Below are 16723 nucleotides of genomic sequence, written 5' to 3'. Positions count from 1 at the left end.
TCTCACGCGCGGCCGACGGCCGCTTCGTGGTAGCAGACTCGGTCCTCAGCTCGGCGAACAACAGCATCCTGGACGCTTCGAGCAGCGACGACGGTGGATTCCTGCCGAAGCAGCGACTCAAATCGTCCTGGCGGCGACCGCTCGTCGGCACCAGTCAACTCAGCCTCAGGTCCGATGGTAGCGGCGTCTCCATCGGAGGGTTACCGCCGTCTATTCATCATCACGGAACGGTGAACTCGTTAGCTAGAATAGCGCCAGCAATCTGCACGATCTCGTCACCCAGATTCTTGGCCAGTTCACCGAGCGGGCCGCAAGTCCCCTGGACGCCTTTATACTTCAGCGATCTCAGTTCTGTCAGGCAACCATCGTCCGGAGAACGTTCCTTTCCGACGCCGCCCGATTATCTTCAGCTTCGTAGCGTGCACCAGCGATACAGCCAGGAGCTTCCCTCGTTGAAGGCGATCCACGCCGAGTCTAGGAGGTTCGTACCCGTTCAACCGTTGGCGACCTCCTCGCCGCCTCAATCTGCTGGTAGATCGAGAGCGAGGCTGCCTCCTCGACACGCGAGACACGCGAGGTCTGCCCCGGAGCTGGCAGCGTCCCCAGACTTGGAGACATCGCCGGAGAGTAGGTCTAGCAGCTCGGGCTTCGGCAGTAAAAACACCTCGCAACAGAATCAGAGCTCGAGGAGCGGTAGTACAGTGGCCGAGTGGAGACCACCGCCTTACAGACCACCGCCGCCACCCCTGGTTGGCCGATGGTTGGAGCTTCAGGATCAAGCGAAAGTCGAGCACACGCACATCCAAAATGCCGTGGACGCTGGCAGCGTCGATGGACATTACGAGTTCGATCCTGTCTCGTGTACGCCGACCCCTACATCTGCCTCCACCCCGACCAGGGAAGAGAGGCCACCGGTGCATCAGATTCACACTATTCACGTGCCACACATTCACCAGGTGCATACGATTCATCATCAGACGCCGAGGTACAGCAGGGACAACATCGAGGCTAGAGTGCAAGCGATGAAGGCCGAGTTCCATCAGTTTCGACAGCGGCAAGCGAGGAGAAGACAGAGCGCGCATCTCGAAAGCGCCTGTTGACGGCACTGTTCACTAGTAACTAAGCTGCATTCGTTGGATTTCCATATAGTTCCATCATCGGATATCTGCTCCAATTCGTTGCTTCTTCGTCTCTTTCGTGGTCAATGGGAAACGAGAAGAACGCGTAACGAGAGACGGAACGCTCTGCGAACGAAGCAAATTCGCAAATCAAGACATCTCGAGAACATCGGAAGAGAAAAGAACGGAAGAACAATCTCGAAGGCCGCGGGAGAGCGATGAAGCGGACGAATCCCAGCAAATCCCGGCTGTGACGAAAGTTATGCAAACGCGATTCCAAGCGGACGTCGCCGTGATTATCATCGGAGACCAACTGTTAAAGCACAACGAGGATCATCGTACACGATTCAAATGTAGGCAACTTCAAGTCAATTCTACCAGCTGGGCAACCATCTCTACAAAAAAAAAGGCTGTTACAAGCGTCAGCTCAGGATACATAAATTTCACCAATGCGAACAACTAACGTAGTAGAACTGTACGTTAAGAAGTTACACATCGTCCGAGTCCGATCGTTGCTGATTTAAGGAAAAACGCGACGTACGAGACGAGTTCTCGTACCCCCTTCTCTCGTCCGACAGTCAAGGAATGTCACAAGGAGGATCGACGACGTTCCAGAGGATCCAGCGACGGAAGACGAAAGACGGTTCGAGCAGGCGGGGACGATTCGAGTTCGACGATCGTTATTGGTCATATCCCGCGTGTACTAACGACGCCTACGTCCAATTCGGACGACCGCGATTTTTAGCGTTACTAATATTATCGAGTAAAGAGAAAATCAGGCGGATGAGTTTCTTAGCGAATGGAAGTGCGAGGAAGAAGCCGGAGGACGTTAGGCCGAGAACAACTCGGTAGAGAACCGATTCCGTTCGAACCGATAACTAAATGTTCCCGCCCGAGGAATTAAGCGAAACGATTGGCACGGAACGTGAAATCGGATTTCAGGGGAAGAGAAATACCGATAAGACGAGAGACGGCATGATACTCCAAAGAAACTACACCGTGCTCCGTATATCTTTTAAAACGACACGTAAGAGTAACTTTAATCGTACACTGTAAGTAATAATTAAAGAAAAACAAAAAAAAATGAAGCAAAAAAAATGAAAGCGAATGCGATGCAACTAAAAAAAGAAGATAAGAAAACACACAAGTAAGATAATCGAAGAATTACCACACACGTATTACATACATACATACATACATACACACACACACACAAACACAAACACACATACAAACACACACATACACACGAGAATCTAAGAAAAAAAATAAATTAAAAAGTTAATTATATCGATGAGCAATGGACTCGAAAAGTGATATTAGGCCGAAGCTTGCCTGGAAATTGCTTAAGGACTCACTCGTACTGCACTGCCTGTTTAGGGTTTCGCTAGCGACCCAACATATTATCGGCACAATAATTTTTCTTAAGTAAAGTAAACGAGAATAAGTAACGTTCTTTGAATCTAGCCACGGTCTTAACGGCCACGGAGTTTGCGAACACGCGCGTGCACGCATTCCGAAACATCGAGAACTGCTCGCCGCCTTTTTCTCTCGCCCACCCTCGTCGCGAGCCCATTTTGCTCGGGTCGAGACTTTCGGCACGAACTTTTGCCATGCGAAGGCTATTCCTTCACGAACTGCCAGCGAACGACGACAATGGGACCGACGACTATTTCCCCTCTGTCCGTTCCTTCCAACGGGAATGCGTTCGCGGCAAGAGCTCCTGTGACTGACAAACCAATATACATACGAAAGGAGATCGTGAATCGTGCACTCGCGTGGAAGCATCGCCGTTGGATGCCGTGATCCGTGCATTAGAGACAAAAGAATTACACACGCGTACACACTCTTATCGACAGTACAAGACACACTGGCGACACATTCGCACATACACGCGTGCACGTGCAAATACACACACACACACACACACACACACACGCGTGCGCGTACACGAAGAGAGAGAGGACGAGCGAATGACGAACGAGCGAGTGTTGTACGAATGATACCAGACACGCGGCACACGTGCACACACGAAAAGCGTTCTTCGAGACCTACCTAATTCTCACCAAACGCATTGTATTAAATCATCTCGAGTCGAGGACGAAGCTCGTGGACGGCCCACAGAGTGTTCGAGGATGCAAATACGGGCTAACTTCGATCGAGTAGAACGCGACCTAAACGAATGAGAAAGATGTTAACGTATTCACCCGCGATACTTTACACGATAATTATAACGTGTTACTTCGATTTAATCGAAAGCCGCTTCTAACTTCTGTTTCCTCTTCTTTGGTTTCTATCTCCCCTCTTGTTAAATTTTCTTGATTACTTTCCGTTCAACTGCACACTACGTGCGAACACAGAGCAAAGCAACAGCTGCGACTGCGGAGCAATCGAATACTCTCGGGCCGCGGCGCCGCGCGATTTCCCCTCGACGTCTCAGCATTTTACTTTTTTTTATAGTACAAAACATTTATTTATACGTGCGTGTTATAAATACTTATATTATATAAATATAATAGCAAGGGCTCTACTCACGATTCAACTATACTTCGACGAAAAGCCGTATAGCCGACAAGTGCAAACGACGACGCGGACGCTGTCGAGGCAGGACGCTCTGTATAATCTCCGTTAAGATGTAACTGAATGAGTGCGGCGTGAGATGAGTGCTACATTATGCGATAGAGTGCGGGATAGAAGAGAAGAGTGTATCTGTTTGAGTGTATGAGCGTGCGTGAGAAAGAGAAGGAAAGAAAGAGTGCGGAATAAACGAACAAGAGAAGCGTATAAGATGGAAACAAAGAAAGAACGGAGGTGACGCTAAAGAGTACCAATATTCTAAAGTAATTCTAATGATTGAATTAATAATTTGATAATTAATTGATATTGTACATCGTAAACGACGTAGCGTGTAGCGTATTAATCAACGAGAACGACGAACGCAGCGACGATTAATTCGTTAAATTAATTACTATTACTCGGGATCGAAGCGACAGCGAGGAGAAGCTCGAGGAGCATGCATGATCGGGCCACGCCGCGATTTTTGAACTATCGTTGCTGTTGTATCATAATAAAATCGGATGTTAGAGGCGTGTCCCGATCAAGCCGTATGGTTCCCTGGTAGCAAAGAGTGGCGCACTGTGCACGCGGTACCGGTGATCGATAACGAGGACGCACTCTCAACCGAACGAAAGGAACCGAGCAATCAATCGGTAATCTTTTTGTACGTCGAACGGCCATGATCGATTTAAATCATCCGTTGTTCCTTTCGCAGATCGAAGAGTCGAACTCGGCGAGATGACGCGGTACCGCGTAGAAAGCCGAAAGAGCAAATGTCTAGGCACAGGGAGAGGATCGGACCGTGGGTCGACGTTTTAACCGATCTTCCTTTACCCGTGTGGCCCTTTGCCTGTTTAAACGGTCGAGCAAAGAGAAAATACGGCGAGCGAAAGAAGAGAAAAACCAACCAATCGATATAGACATATAAGTAACGTGTAGATATATCATAGTTAGATACAACGATCTCAAGAATACGCGCAGAGTGTCGACGATCGCGATAAATCGAAAAGACGAGAGAACGAGACGGGGTGCCTTCGACGAACGGAGGTGCCGCCGCTAAAATTTCAGTGTAATCGTGCGGCAACAATAGGTGGCAATGCCACGAATATCGTCTAAAAGAGTCTGAGATTTAGCAAGGAATATATATGTACGTGTGCATGTATATAGAGAACGAGACAAAGGATACGACATAGAACGGGAGAAAGGATTAATGGTTTGGCGCGATCGCGTGTTAAATGAATAATATGGTTGAATCGTGAATTCGTTCGTGTAACGTTCGTCATCAACATTCATTATCGATAGCTTCGTTTTGCGTTTGTTCTTTTTGTTCCTGAGAAAAAGAACCGCTGTCCTCATCTTCTTCCTCTTCTGCATCTTCATCGTATTCATCTTTCTACTTCCCTATCTCCTTTCACTTTTCTACTTCTCATATCTACGTATTTCCATTTCTTGCTCTCCGTCTACCTCGAGTCATCGTCATGGCTTTCTTTTCGTTTGCGATTTATCTTAGTCGCGTTATTTATTTAGAGTTCGAGCGAGTATGAACTTACCGCCGGATGTGAATGAAATTAATTTAGGTATTCGCTCTTTACGTACCTGAAAGCCATCTGGCATAGCATATTTTTCAGAGTCGCGAGTGAAATTTTCATCCCTCGGAGCAGAACGTTTGCGAATCCACCACGTGCAGCAGCTAACAGAAAGATATTCGTCGCGGTCGAGCTAGAGATCGCGCGAGATTGGATCGATCGGTTAGCAACTACGTTCAAAACGATCGCGTGTATTTACTTTCATACTACGTACTATGTTTCTCTGCGTTGCGATAACGTAAAATCGTAAAATATTTCGGAAAGTCGAGCCGTCGAATCGCGCGCGTAGACGGCAGGCTAGCAAAATGGCCAAAGAGACTCGAGGTCTCTACGATCGCGTACGTTTAGAGTTTACAGCGTCAGCGTCGCGCTACTATTATACAATGGCTCTCGGGTACTATTTTTCACCGGTATTACGATCTTCTCATTTCCATCACGGTATTCCGCATTCTTTCGAATAATCGACGCGAGTTTTCCTTCGATCGATAAAAACCGCAACGAATCGTGAACAAAATTTAATGATCAAGAGAGAGAAAGAAAGAGACGAACGTAGAAGGGACGGCGTCCTAGCGACGCTGCGCCGGTAGCAAGCGATCCGTTTTTCAAAATAAACGATCGTCGCAGTTCCAGGTACGACGAGAGTTTTCGAGTGTTCAAAGTCTATCGGCATCGAGCACACCGACGATTTCTAGGGCAACGTCCAACCGTTCGTTCAACCATACCCGTTGTTTTTTTTTTTTTTCGTTTTACAAAAAGTCACCCTTTGATTTCCGTTCGTGGCAGCGTTCTTCAATCGCCGGATATGCATCCGCGCGCGTGCATCGAATATAATCTTCTTATCGTAACGTTCTTCTGTATCGTCTGTCTTCGCTACGTTCGCTTATATATATCGTCCGTTTTCTTGTTGCACGCGCGACTTCCAACCGAGCAACAAAATGAAAGAAGTAAATAAAAGAAAAGGAGAGAAATGAGAACGAATAGAAACGAACGAGAGGCGCGTTTTCGTTAGTCACCTTCGCGAGTGCTCGCTTTCACCTCCATTTTCCACCGTTTTATTGATTGACCTATGCTTTCTCGCGAACCTCCCCCCACGAAAACTCCAAGACGTACTAACCTAGGACAAATTGTAGACAATTTATTATCAAATAAAAGTGAAAAATAAAGCGACATTTGAAAGGAAAAAAGAAGAGAGTCTGTGTTGTGGGATATCTCTACGTTCACTCCAATCCCTTCTAGAAGTATGCGCGATACGTATGAGCGCACCGATCCGATTGCAACTCTAAACGCGTACACAAATAAATGCATATAGAAACTATACGATGCACTCGTCTGCACGAGGTCTATCGAGTAAAGTTCGATTTATTGATACGTTTGTAGGAACCGAAACGGAACGGGGATACTAGCTCCCATCCCGTCACACACGTACTAACACGTTGCCCGGCTTTTTAAAACGGAATGCTATATCTATATCGATAGTGTATAATATATTATATTATCGTGTATTAATATAATATATTACGTTAGTATCGTATATAATATAATATATGCAATATACCATAGTTTATAACGTTCAAATTTAATAAATACAAACGTTATTTTAGAAATCTGCCTCTCGTGATACTTTCATTGCTAAAAAAGCGCAACGACCATCGCGGCGGCCGCGTGTCGTCGCGAAATACTTCGAGAGGTCCGTCAAATCGATCACGTCGAACGATCGCCATTGCTCGTCTCAAAACGCAATTGAATCGACGTTGACCGAATTACCGCGTCGCTCCGTTTTCTTGGACGATCGGGGGATTTCCAGGAAACTGATGAAACGGAACCACTGGCCAAGGCAATAAGATCATTGCCAATTCGGCGTAACGAGGGCAACGTCCAATCGTTCAACCGAGAATGCTGTAGGTACGTATTTTTGTAGGCTGAGCGAAGAAACGCGAAATCTCGGTCTTTGTCTGTAATTTATGAAGACCGCGCGTATGACCGGCCATTAAACGCGCGCAGAAGGAACATTTGCGCAACGCGTCTACGGTACTGATTACCGGGAATTACTGTAATTTCCATGATTTCCCTCGATAACGTAGCGGGCGAAAAACTGGAGCGCTTCGTCGCGCTAACATTCCAATTCGACGCGTCTACATCGGCTAAATGCGTTCACGAGGCTTTTCGATGGTCTATTCGAAGAAAAAGAATTAAATAACGCATGATTATGCCGTGAGACAGCTGCGGCGGAGACGGTTTAGCTTCGAAGTGACCTAAACGCGAGACGGTCGATGTGCAACTCCCATTTTCGATTTCCGAAGATTCATTGGTCGCATGGCAGGTGGACCAGGAACAAGTTGCTCCCTTCTATGGCTCGTCGATGAAATAATTCGGTCCGTATCATTATGGACGCATTTATTTCCAGTGTCCCGGGCACGTCCAATCCTGGATCGTGATCCATGCGAATGGATCCATTATCTCAACAGCGTGACAAGGCTGTGGGCAGTCTACTAATGCGGCAAGGGACGGATGTGACGTAATCTGAGGTCACCCACGCAAATGGCGCGCGGCAGTACCGGTGTGCAGCTTCGTCGTCGTTGTCGTCGTCGTATCGCTGCAATGACTCGATCGAGATTCGATTCGACCCATCTCTCACAGGAACATCCTCGTTCCAATTATTAGCTTTCTTTGCTTTCCCATTCCTTCGATCGCGTCGTCTCTCTTTGCGAAATTATCGCTCGATCCGCCCTTGTAGCGAATTTAATCGGTAAATCTAGTCCGCAGCGGAAAACAATAAAGCAAAGACAAAGGTCCCATAATCGGTGGAAACCAGAGATGCACCGATTACCAAGCCAATGGCTTTAATCGAGCGAGGGAATTACTGTCGGAGATGGTGAATTTTACGCCGAAAAACGGACCCGTGAACTCGACGAACGTGACGCAATAGTAAATATCCGTTGCCGGAAGTCGGCGTCTTCGTTACGAGAGCACCGCGAGACGTAATTACGCTGTGTAGGCGGATAAATAAAAGAGATCTCTGCGACAACCAGCTACACCTATCGCGCTAACCTTCTGCTACTTACGTTCTCTTAACGCAACTACGTTCCTACGAAACGTCAAAGCGTTCCTAAATTTAGAACCATTCGCAGGCTGAATCGGATGTCTCTATAAATGGTCGTTCATTTCTATGCAAGATCAGGTTCGACGAACCTTTAATCTCCGTTTGGGCCTCTTAACTACACTCGATCCAGCTTCAGATAAGAAAGTGTGACACTGAAAGAACGGGATTCGTGCCAGATTGAATGGACAAACTCTCCCGCCAGGCGATGAAAGAACAGGGCGTACTTCGCGAGTACAGACTACAGAGTACGATAAGAGAGAATTAACTGGGTGCAAAATTTAAAAGATCCTAAATAACAAACGATAGATAGATAATGTGCGTAGATGAGAGACGATGATACGAGGCCATCCCTTGTTCCCATAAAATCATCCACCGATTGCACCTGACTCTCGGCTTCTCCCACGGAAAGGATTAATCATTTTTCTGGCGCGCCCCCCGTTCGCGTGGTGGGTGTGCCGGTTAATAGGAACGGCGCGGCGCTAGAGAAGCCCGTACAACTAGAAACCGCGAACGTAGAATCGTCTGGTACCCCGCGGATCTCCCTTCTCTGGACGCTAGTAGCATTACCCCTTCCCAATTGCACAGCTCGTTACCGCTTCTGTTCGGCGTCGTATCCGCTTGGATTGAGCGAGGCGGAGCGATTACTTGGTTATCACCACAACCACCGAAGCATTCGGTGAGCGAACGTTCCACGGTGGATCAGCTCGGCAGGCCGCATCGATCTCTCGGTACCACTCGATCTCGTGGCTTTCAATAAAAGACGTCAACATTAAAACCGCTGCAACCAGATCGTACGGAGAACGCGTCGGGATAAAAACGCTAGAGGCTCGATTTCGAGTGACTCGATCGACGGATCGAGAAGTACGGATGTTTGGTAGAAAAACACAGTGCTGATCATCTCAAGGACAAGGCAAAGAGTAGGAAGAGAAGTAGAAGGGAGGCGGTGGATGTGCTGACGTTGATCGAGCCAGAAGTTCGATCGCGAAAGTGTCGCGTGTCATTTAACCGTCGCAGGTGGTGGTCGATGTTTAATGAGTGTCAGTGATGACAGATGTATTTTGCTGCCGTGTTTCGAACGACGTCATCGTCGGGCGCGAGGTGTAACTTGCTTCTGACATTGCGTCCGCGTACTATCGCCGGAAGGCAGCTACGAAAACGGTGAGAATTCATCGTAACAGCGATCTTGGATAACCGAAGAAAATGTCCAGAGCGATTGGCATTCACCAGCTGCTGGCCATCTTCCTCTGCTACCAAGGTGAGTCGCACGTCCCAACGGGAATCTTTTTCTTCTCAACATTCGAGGCTCGTTGATATCGAACTTTGCGTCGATTTAATTGGGACTCGCTTGACGGTCGCGCGTAATACACCAGAGAATTAACCAATTTGCGAAAATTGACTCGATCCTATATTGTTATTTATCACGCGATGTTCTCGCCAACCGCGCCGACTGTTCACTCGCTTATCATTTGCTGATTCGCGTCTCTATTATTTTCAGCATTCGGCTTGATACTGGAGGAAGAGAACGAGCCGAATTATCTGAACGCAGGAGTTGGAGAGTACGAGGTGTTTAATTGCGATTTGGACTTTCCACACGAGACTCCGATTCCCTACATTCTTCAATGGAATCGTGACGTAAGTGCGACAACATTGATTTCAAAGTATCGTCGATTTCATCTAGTAGGTTTCATCTCGCCGTATGAGATACGAACAACAAGGACAGAAATGATATTGCTCAACTTCGATAAACAATATTATTCCTCTCAAGATGCGAAAATCTCGACTTGTTTATCGGTTACGTGGTTTGTGGTTACCAGGGGAAGATGAAACTTGGACTCGTCCAAATGCATCGATACCGGTATCGCTCGGTATCGTTCTTGATCCTTCAAGGAAATTGATAGCTCATCTCAAGGAGATAACTTATACTCCCGTTATAATGACTCCTGGTCTTCGTGTAATTTAATCAAAATAATAGAAACACGGAGGTTAATTTATGTTTCGTCACTGAGGCCTGATCCGGTGATTCTAACTCGATGCAAAGTAGAAAAAACGAGATCTACATCGATTAATCCGTCCAATCGAGATTACGTCTACCAGAGAACAGTCCGCGCTTACGTTCAACCACGTAGAAAAGTGTTGGCTCGAGGTCGAGTAGGTGATTCGGTTTCTTCAAGAAATGTATTCGATCCGTGTGGGAAGCCCGATATAGTTTTTCGTGACTCCGAGTCTCGATTTCGAGGCATCGCGCAATATTCCGCGGATACGATGTTAATGCGGTTGCAGTTGCACAATTTTGTGTTGCAATCTTTCCATCGTGTGTAAATCCTCTCGATCGACAAACTTTCTTAACTTCCATTCTGTAACAAGAATGCCAGAGTCATAGGCGTTTGTTTTTCTGTTTATACATGTCCGATCTTTTCGTTAACTCTCGTCGTCATAGATCTAAATAGGAAATTTCCAAAACTTCACGAGAAATCGTGTCGGTTGACTGTTACCTAATGTAAAATACGAACGAAGCGAGCTAAACGAAATCCTTAAAGCGACATCGATTGATCGTGTTGATTTCCTGTTAACGGCGAAGAGGCGTCGTTCTTTCGCGGATGTTCCATTGGAAACGCGTGCAGCCGCACGCCGGAAACAGATTGAGCGTCGCACATGGCTACCGCATGAAATCAAGTGGAACTTAACCTGATTGGTCCCTGCGTCGATGCGTATGCAAAACAGGTGTTCGGTCCCTCTCTGTCTGTCGAACGTAGTAATTGGAGTACGGGACGTAAGGTTGCATTATATTTAGTCACGGCGAGTCCGCGACACGAGGGGTCCAACCAGTGGGTCACTGTTAACGCATTGTCAGACGATTAGGGACGATTAGCGGCCTTTTCACCAGCCTCGTTTTGACCGCCAGCGTTCCCTAAGTTCCAGCGTTTTTCATTTTTACGAGCCGCCGACCGTTTCTTCTTTCAAGGATCACGTAAATCTCTGACTTCGTAACGCGACTTCCGTCGTCTCGCGTTGCACTTCTTTTCCAGTCCTTCTAACGTTAACGCGATCGAGCCACGGTTATGAAATTGATTGTCTACTGGCTGGCCTCGCAAACGTAATCGCACGTCGGAAGTCAAAATAGATCGATAAATTAGGTTTAAGTCACGTCTGCAGCGTTGTTACGTTTCGTCCGTTAGCGATTACACGCAGGAAGAGAAATTGTTCACACCGACGATTAACAATCGTACGGAGAACCGTGACTATTGGTCGCGTACATGGCGATGGAGGAGGAAGCTGTTAGGGACGCATCGTCGACACGAATCATCCTCTGATACCGGAAGAGAATTTTAATACCGAGCAATCTGTGACCGTTCCAGGGTCGAACGATCTTTTCATGGTACAACGGATATCCGTCTGTGGGACTGGGCTACGAGGGTCGCGTTCATCTTTTAGAAGATGCCGTGAATCGCGGATATGGACAGGGCAGCATTAATCTCACGAATATTCGTGAGAGCGATCAAGGATGGTACGAGTGTCGGGTGATCTTCCCGAACAGAACGCCTAACTCCAGGAACAATGGAACGTGGTTCCACCTCGCCATAGATGGTAAGGTCGCGCACTTTCTTGCATCCGTTAATCGGCTAATTCGATAACACCAAGTGGTGAAGGGAATTAACGCAGTTAAACGCCGACTGACTAACCCTGAGCACTAAATTGGGTCACGCTGGACAACCAACGCTAATGCCGCGCTGGACGAAGCAGAGGCTCGTGACCGTGAAACCGTCCTGGATTTCCGGCAACGAGGAAGTAAACGTTTACACCTAATTTCACTTTTCATACGTCATTCTAGTTTTTTAAGCCTCGTTCGGATTCCAAAAAAATTATTTCAGTCCAAGTATCGGGAGACGGAATATACGAAGTTTCGTTTCAACTCATCCCGCTTCGTAGCGCAAGATGATTCACTCGTTAACTCAGACGGAATTCTGCTTTTTACCGCTAGAGTTCTGTTGAACGTTAATAAGGAATTGAGTCATCGTGCGCATTCGCAGCGCAGTTGATCGCAGTAGAACCAATCGCGAAATTAAGTGGCCCTCGATAGACCATACGCGGATACGTGGTTTTGCACGCAGTGGCGCGCCCTTTCCTAGAAAAAAAAAGAAAAAACAGAAAAAGAAACAGAAAATAAAGGAACGGAAAACGGTAGCGTAGCGAGAAAGCGTTTCCGCGGTTCGTCGCTGAAAGAACATAATGCCTCTGTCACGCACCGAATCGAAATAACACTTACGTTATTGTGCACACGATTCACGGTGGCAAGCGCGCCGATTAACCATTACGAATGTGCACTAGATCGATTAACACGTTGCAATCACTGCGATTAAAGCGAATTAACCGATTCGAAGGATTAATCCCGCCTATTGCTGGCAGACTAAAACCAAACGAAACGATGTAATCCCGCTGATGCTTACTAACCTGAAACTGGGCAGACTCGTTAAATCGTTCAACCCAGGTGCGTCGCCGTTTCCGACGTCTGTTCCAGGCGAGACTTTGCTAGCGGTCCCGCCTGTCAACAAGACGGTAATGGAGGGTGAGTCCGTTAGTTTCGATTGCGTCGCCAAAGGAGAGAAGTCGGTCGTAAACTGGTTCCGCGAGGGCGTGGAAATTACAGCAATCGAGGTAACATTTTTTGTCGATCGTGGTGTAACACAGGGTGTCCGCAGTTGATTTTCGACCGATTTATAACAGGATCTTAGAAGGAGAGCGTCCATCGCCGAGAATGGAACGCTGACCATCAACGCGCCTGCCATGGGTGACCTTGGGGAGTACACCTGCATGGTGACCGGTGAAACTGGAGACCAGCAGAGCGCCTCGGCCTTCCTCAACGTACAATGCAAGTATTCTCAGACGATCCCTTCTGTGCCAACGAATTAGACCTCGAGATCTATAGAATCGAGCGACACAAATGCGCCTGCAATTGCACACGTAGCGATATCAGAGGGTGGAATACCGCACGAGGCCATGATCGCACACTTTCGCCCAGGAAATGAAATAATAACATGAGCGGAATAATGGGAATTACCGACGAGAACAACCAACGATAACTGCGCGGTAATCAAGATCTCTGCGGGCGAAAGTGTAACGAGCGTGGCTCGCACCAGAATTTTGTTCGACATTCCCTGCTTTATTATGGGACCCGTGACTCTGACCTGTGCTCCGTTAACGAAGTATCGTTTGACGTTTCAGACAAGGCGAAGGTTATATACGCTCCCCGGGAAGTCTATCTCCCGTATGGAAAACCAGCCCTCCTGGACTGTCATTTTAGGGCAAATCCACACCTAACGAACCTGCGTTGGGAGAAGGATGGATTTCTTTTCGATCCTTACAACGTTCAAGGCGTCTTCTACAGGAGAAACGGTTCTCTGTACTTCAGCAAAGTGGACGAAACTCATTCCGGAAGTTACACTTGTACACCGTACAACGAACTGGGCACCGACGGGCCCAGCCCCTCGATCACCGTGGCGAGTATTTCCCTTTCTTTTTTCGTTACATATGTACAATTGTAATATAATTGCAATTGAATGAAACGCAAAGCTTTTCACGAAGCCGGTCTGAAAATCGTTGACCCCGAAAGTGGTATAGAAGAAAAGAGAACAAGGCAATGTCATCATTGAGACCATTGATCGTTGGCAGACCAGTGTTAATCGTTCCTTTATTTTCCAATTGTCAACTTTTAGAGGGACACAATTGCCGGCTCAAACGGCTCGCCCTTGATAATTCTCGCTCCTAATTCGGAAATGTCGTTTGATAGGTGGTGCAAAGGCCGCCGGTGTTTACAGTGACCCCACAACACTTGTACATAAGGAAATTGGGAGAGAGTTTGGAGATACCCTGCGACGCTAGGGATGGAGATCAATCCCATCGACCGTCGATCGTTTGGTACAAGGTACGTTTCATCGATGACCTTTCATTTTCCTTCTCAACTAATCTCGATTTCTGCAACAGGATGGTTCGCCAGTACCACCAGGAAACAGAACCATCGTGATCGGTGGCAATTTGACGATCGATAGGATTCAAGAACAGGATAGAGGACTGTATCAATGCGCGGCTAGTAACGAAGCTGCAACCGTTGTTGCGGACACGGAATTGATGGTATTGAACGTTCCTCCGAGAGCACCGTACAATCTAAGTGCCAACAGCAGCAATAACGCGGTCACGCTGACTTGGGTACCAGGGTACGTGAGGCCCAAGATGGAGTATTCAGTTTGGTAAGTAAAACTTTCAAAGTATCGATGTGATATCGTTTACATCGTTACACAACTACTTATTCTCGCTAACAGGTATAGACCAACAGATACCACGGAATGGAGAACGATGAAGATCGTGTCTAGGAAAATCACCGAGGCCACCGTCAACAATCTAAATCCCGGACGCGAGTATGAATTCATGGTGCTTAGCCAGGACAAACACGGAGACGGGATGTTTAGTAAAACGTTGCGTATTTTCACACAGCCAAGTACGTACCATTCCATACAATGCGATACTATTGTACGCGAGACGTACAGATTGATATCGGACAAATAAATTTCAGGTTCGATAGACGAGAACTCGGCATCGGAATATCGTAGTCCACCAGGTAGGCATACTTAAGTCTACGCTTTTTACCTTTCTACACTTTGCGATCTTATCGAAACATTCTTTATTTAAAAGACGACCGAATGGGTCCGCCGATCAACGTCAGAGTACAGGCCACCGTGCAGGGTTATTTAGTCACCTGGGAACCCCCTGCCTACGGGAAAGAGCAAGTGAGACTATACGCTGTTAGGTGGTTCCGAGGCCCGTCCGAGCAACTATACGGAAGAGCAGAAACGACCGACACTTACTACCTAGGTAATTGTTGACCTTCGTTTGTTAAACAGCACTTTCAATTTGTCGCGTTATATTTAATATTTCGAACAATCGTTGCAGTTAAAACCTTAGAAGAGGAGAGCTATTATACGTTCGAGGTGGCCGCAATGTCGATGTCGGACGACGTGGCTACAAGCGAGCGCGTCAGTCTCGAAGTTCCAGCATACCGTAGGAACAGGGCGATTTCCATGGGAATAGTGGCGGGCATCGGATTTTTGGCAGCAGCCCTGGCTGCCATATGGTGGGCAAAGAAACGTTTCTGTCAGTCATCGAACGAGAAGTAAGGGATGGCCATTGTGGAATGACCTTAAGCGCGTTTCAAGTGGAAAGCTTTCGGCAGAGGATCGAAAGTCAACGCGCGGGCGTAGAAACGAACTTCCCCAACGTAGCGATATCGATAGTTGATACAGTACGATGAATTTCGTTTTTCCAAGTGGATCGCTCGTCGACTCGCGAAATTGTAATCGTTTCTATGTAATATATTATCGATCGCGTAGATGTAAGGGAGGTGTAAAAGATCGAGGCGGCAATCATTCGATGTTGAAGAGTTTCGTATGTGGGACGGTTTGATTTACTGCGTTTACGTATAAGTTACTACTACGAGTGTTCTTGCATTGCATCGTGTTACATTATGTATCGTTTAAAAGCTTTATTAGATAAGTGCACGTTTATTAAGGATTAGATACGGCATTTGGCCGTTATTTGGCCACCAGGCCTCGAGCAACGTATGGGTTCTTAACCCGTCAAAAGCATCCAACGTGTCCCAGTCTACCGGATTAAATGATTCGGCTAGGACTATATTTACGTATGTATACATCCGAAACGTTTTTGTATTGTAAATAAATTGTGTCGATTACTATGCACCATGCCTCTGACATATTCCTTCGCGACTATCACACCGTTTGTATAATCCATGATACAGGACAAGCACTGTTCGAAATTGTTTGGACATGGCTGACAATCGGCTTACGCTAACTGCATATTTTTGTCTTCACACGGTCAGGGACACGAAATGCGTTGTTCTTGAGACTGCAGGACCTTGGCGGGTTTCGTAAGCAGCTGAACGATAGTCGATGATCCAGTGGAAGATAGTGTTTCAGTGAGAAGCGATACTGGAACCCTAATGTCGTGATACTCTGGTTAGATTCCATGTAAATGCGACTGTATTGGTGAAAAAGTGTCGAGATTATCTGATTGCGATCAGATAAAATATCTACTACAAATTGAAGTTCCGTTACGATACAAATAATCCTTAGATAAGATTTCGTTGCGTAACGGTATACGGATGATGATCTCGAAAAAGGAAGTTTTAAAAGTCGTTTTAACCCGTCACGAAATGGAACCGTAGAGATTATTCGAGAACGGATGTACAAACACAAGTTTCTGGGAACCTCGACCGTTCTTATCCCTATGAATTATGTATCCAAAAAGAACACTTTTGCCCGCCTCTTTTTATTCTGTAGTTCTCGAGATATCGGGTG

General features: G+C 46.9%; 2 protein-coding genes across 7 annotated transcripts in view; both read left to right on the top strand.

The window, feature by feature from the left end:
* The window catches only part of LOC100749513 (protein turtle), a 161772-nt gene extending 155345 nt beyond the window's left edge, over positions 1–6427 (top strand). For 3 of the 5 annotated variants that reach the window (XM_024365098.2, XM_024365095.2, XM_012381282.3), the window contains one exon: positions 1–6427. In XM_024365098.2, the coding sequence (XP_024220866.1) occupies positions 1–1100 (1100 nt within the window). In that variant the 3' untranslated portion in view covers positions 1101–6427. The other 2 variants (XR_002945983.2, XM_033318876.1) reach the window with 2 other exon arrangements.
* Positions 6428–8965: 2538 nt separating this feature from the next.
* LOC100744680 (protein borderless) lies at positions 8966–16107 on the top strand. Of its 2 annotated transcripts, none has more exons than XM_003486638.4 (12): positions 8966–9615; positions 9856–9992; positions 11717–11945; positions 12877–13013; positions 13083–13227; positions 13581–13855; positions 14146–14280; positions 14340–14602; positions 14675–14850; positions 14926–14970; positions 15045–15224; positions 15303–16107. In XM_003486638.4, the coding sequence occupies exons 1-12, from the start codon at positions 9561–9563 to the stop codon at positions 15524–15526; spliced, it is 2001 nt and encodes a 666-aa protein (XP_003486686.1). In that variant the 5' UTR covers positions 8966–9560; the 3' UTR covers positions 15527–16107. The 2 variants fall into 2 exon arrangements, with proteins under 2 accessions (XP_003486686.1, XP_003486685.1); XM_003486637.4 differs by having other exon boundaries at positions 8967–9615; positions 12847–13013.
* Positions 16108–16723: the final 616 nt, after the last annotated feature.

Source organism: Bombus impatiens, unplaced genomic scaffold, assembly GCF_000188095.3.
Source record: "Bombus impatiens unplaced genomic scaffold, BIMP_2.2 scf_0129, whole genome shotgun sequence".
NCBI lineage: Eukaryota > Metazoa > Arthropoda > Insecta > Hymenoptera > Apidae > Bombus > Bombus impatiens.
Note: the sequence above shows the minus strand (reverse complement) of the source record. Positions and strands in the feature narration are given on the sequence as shown.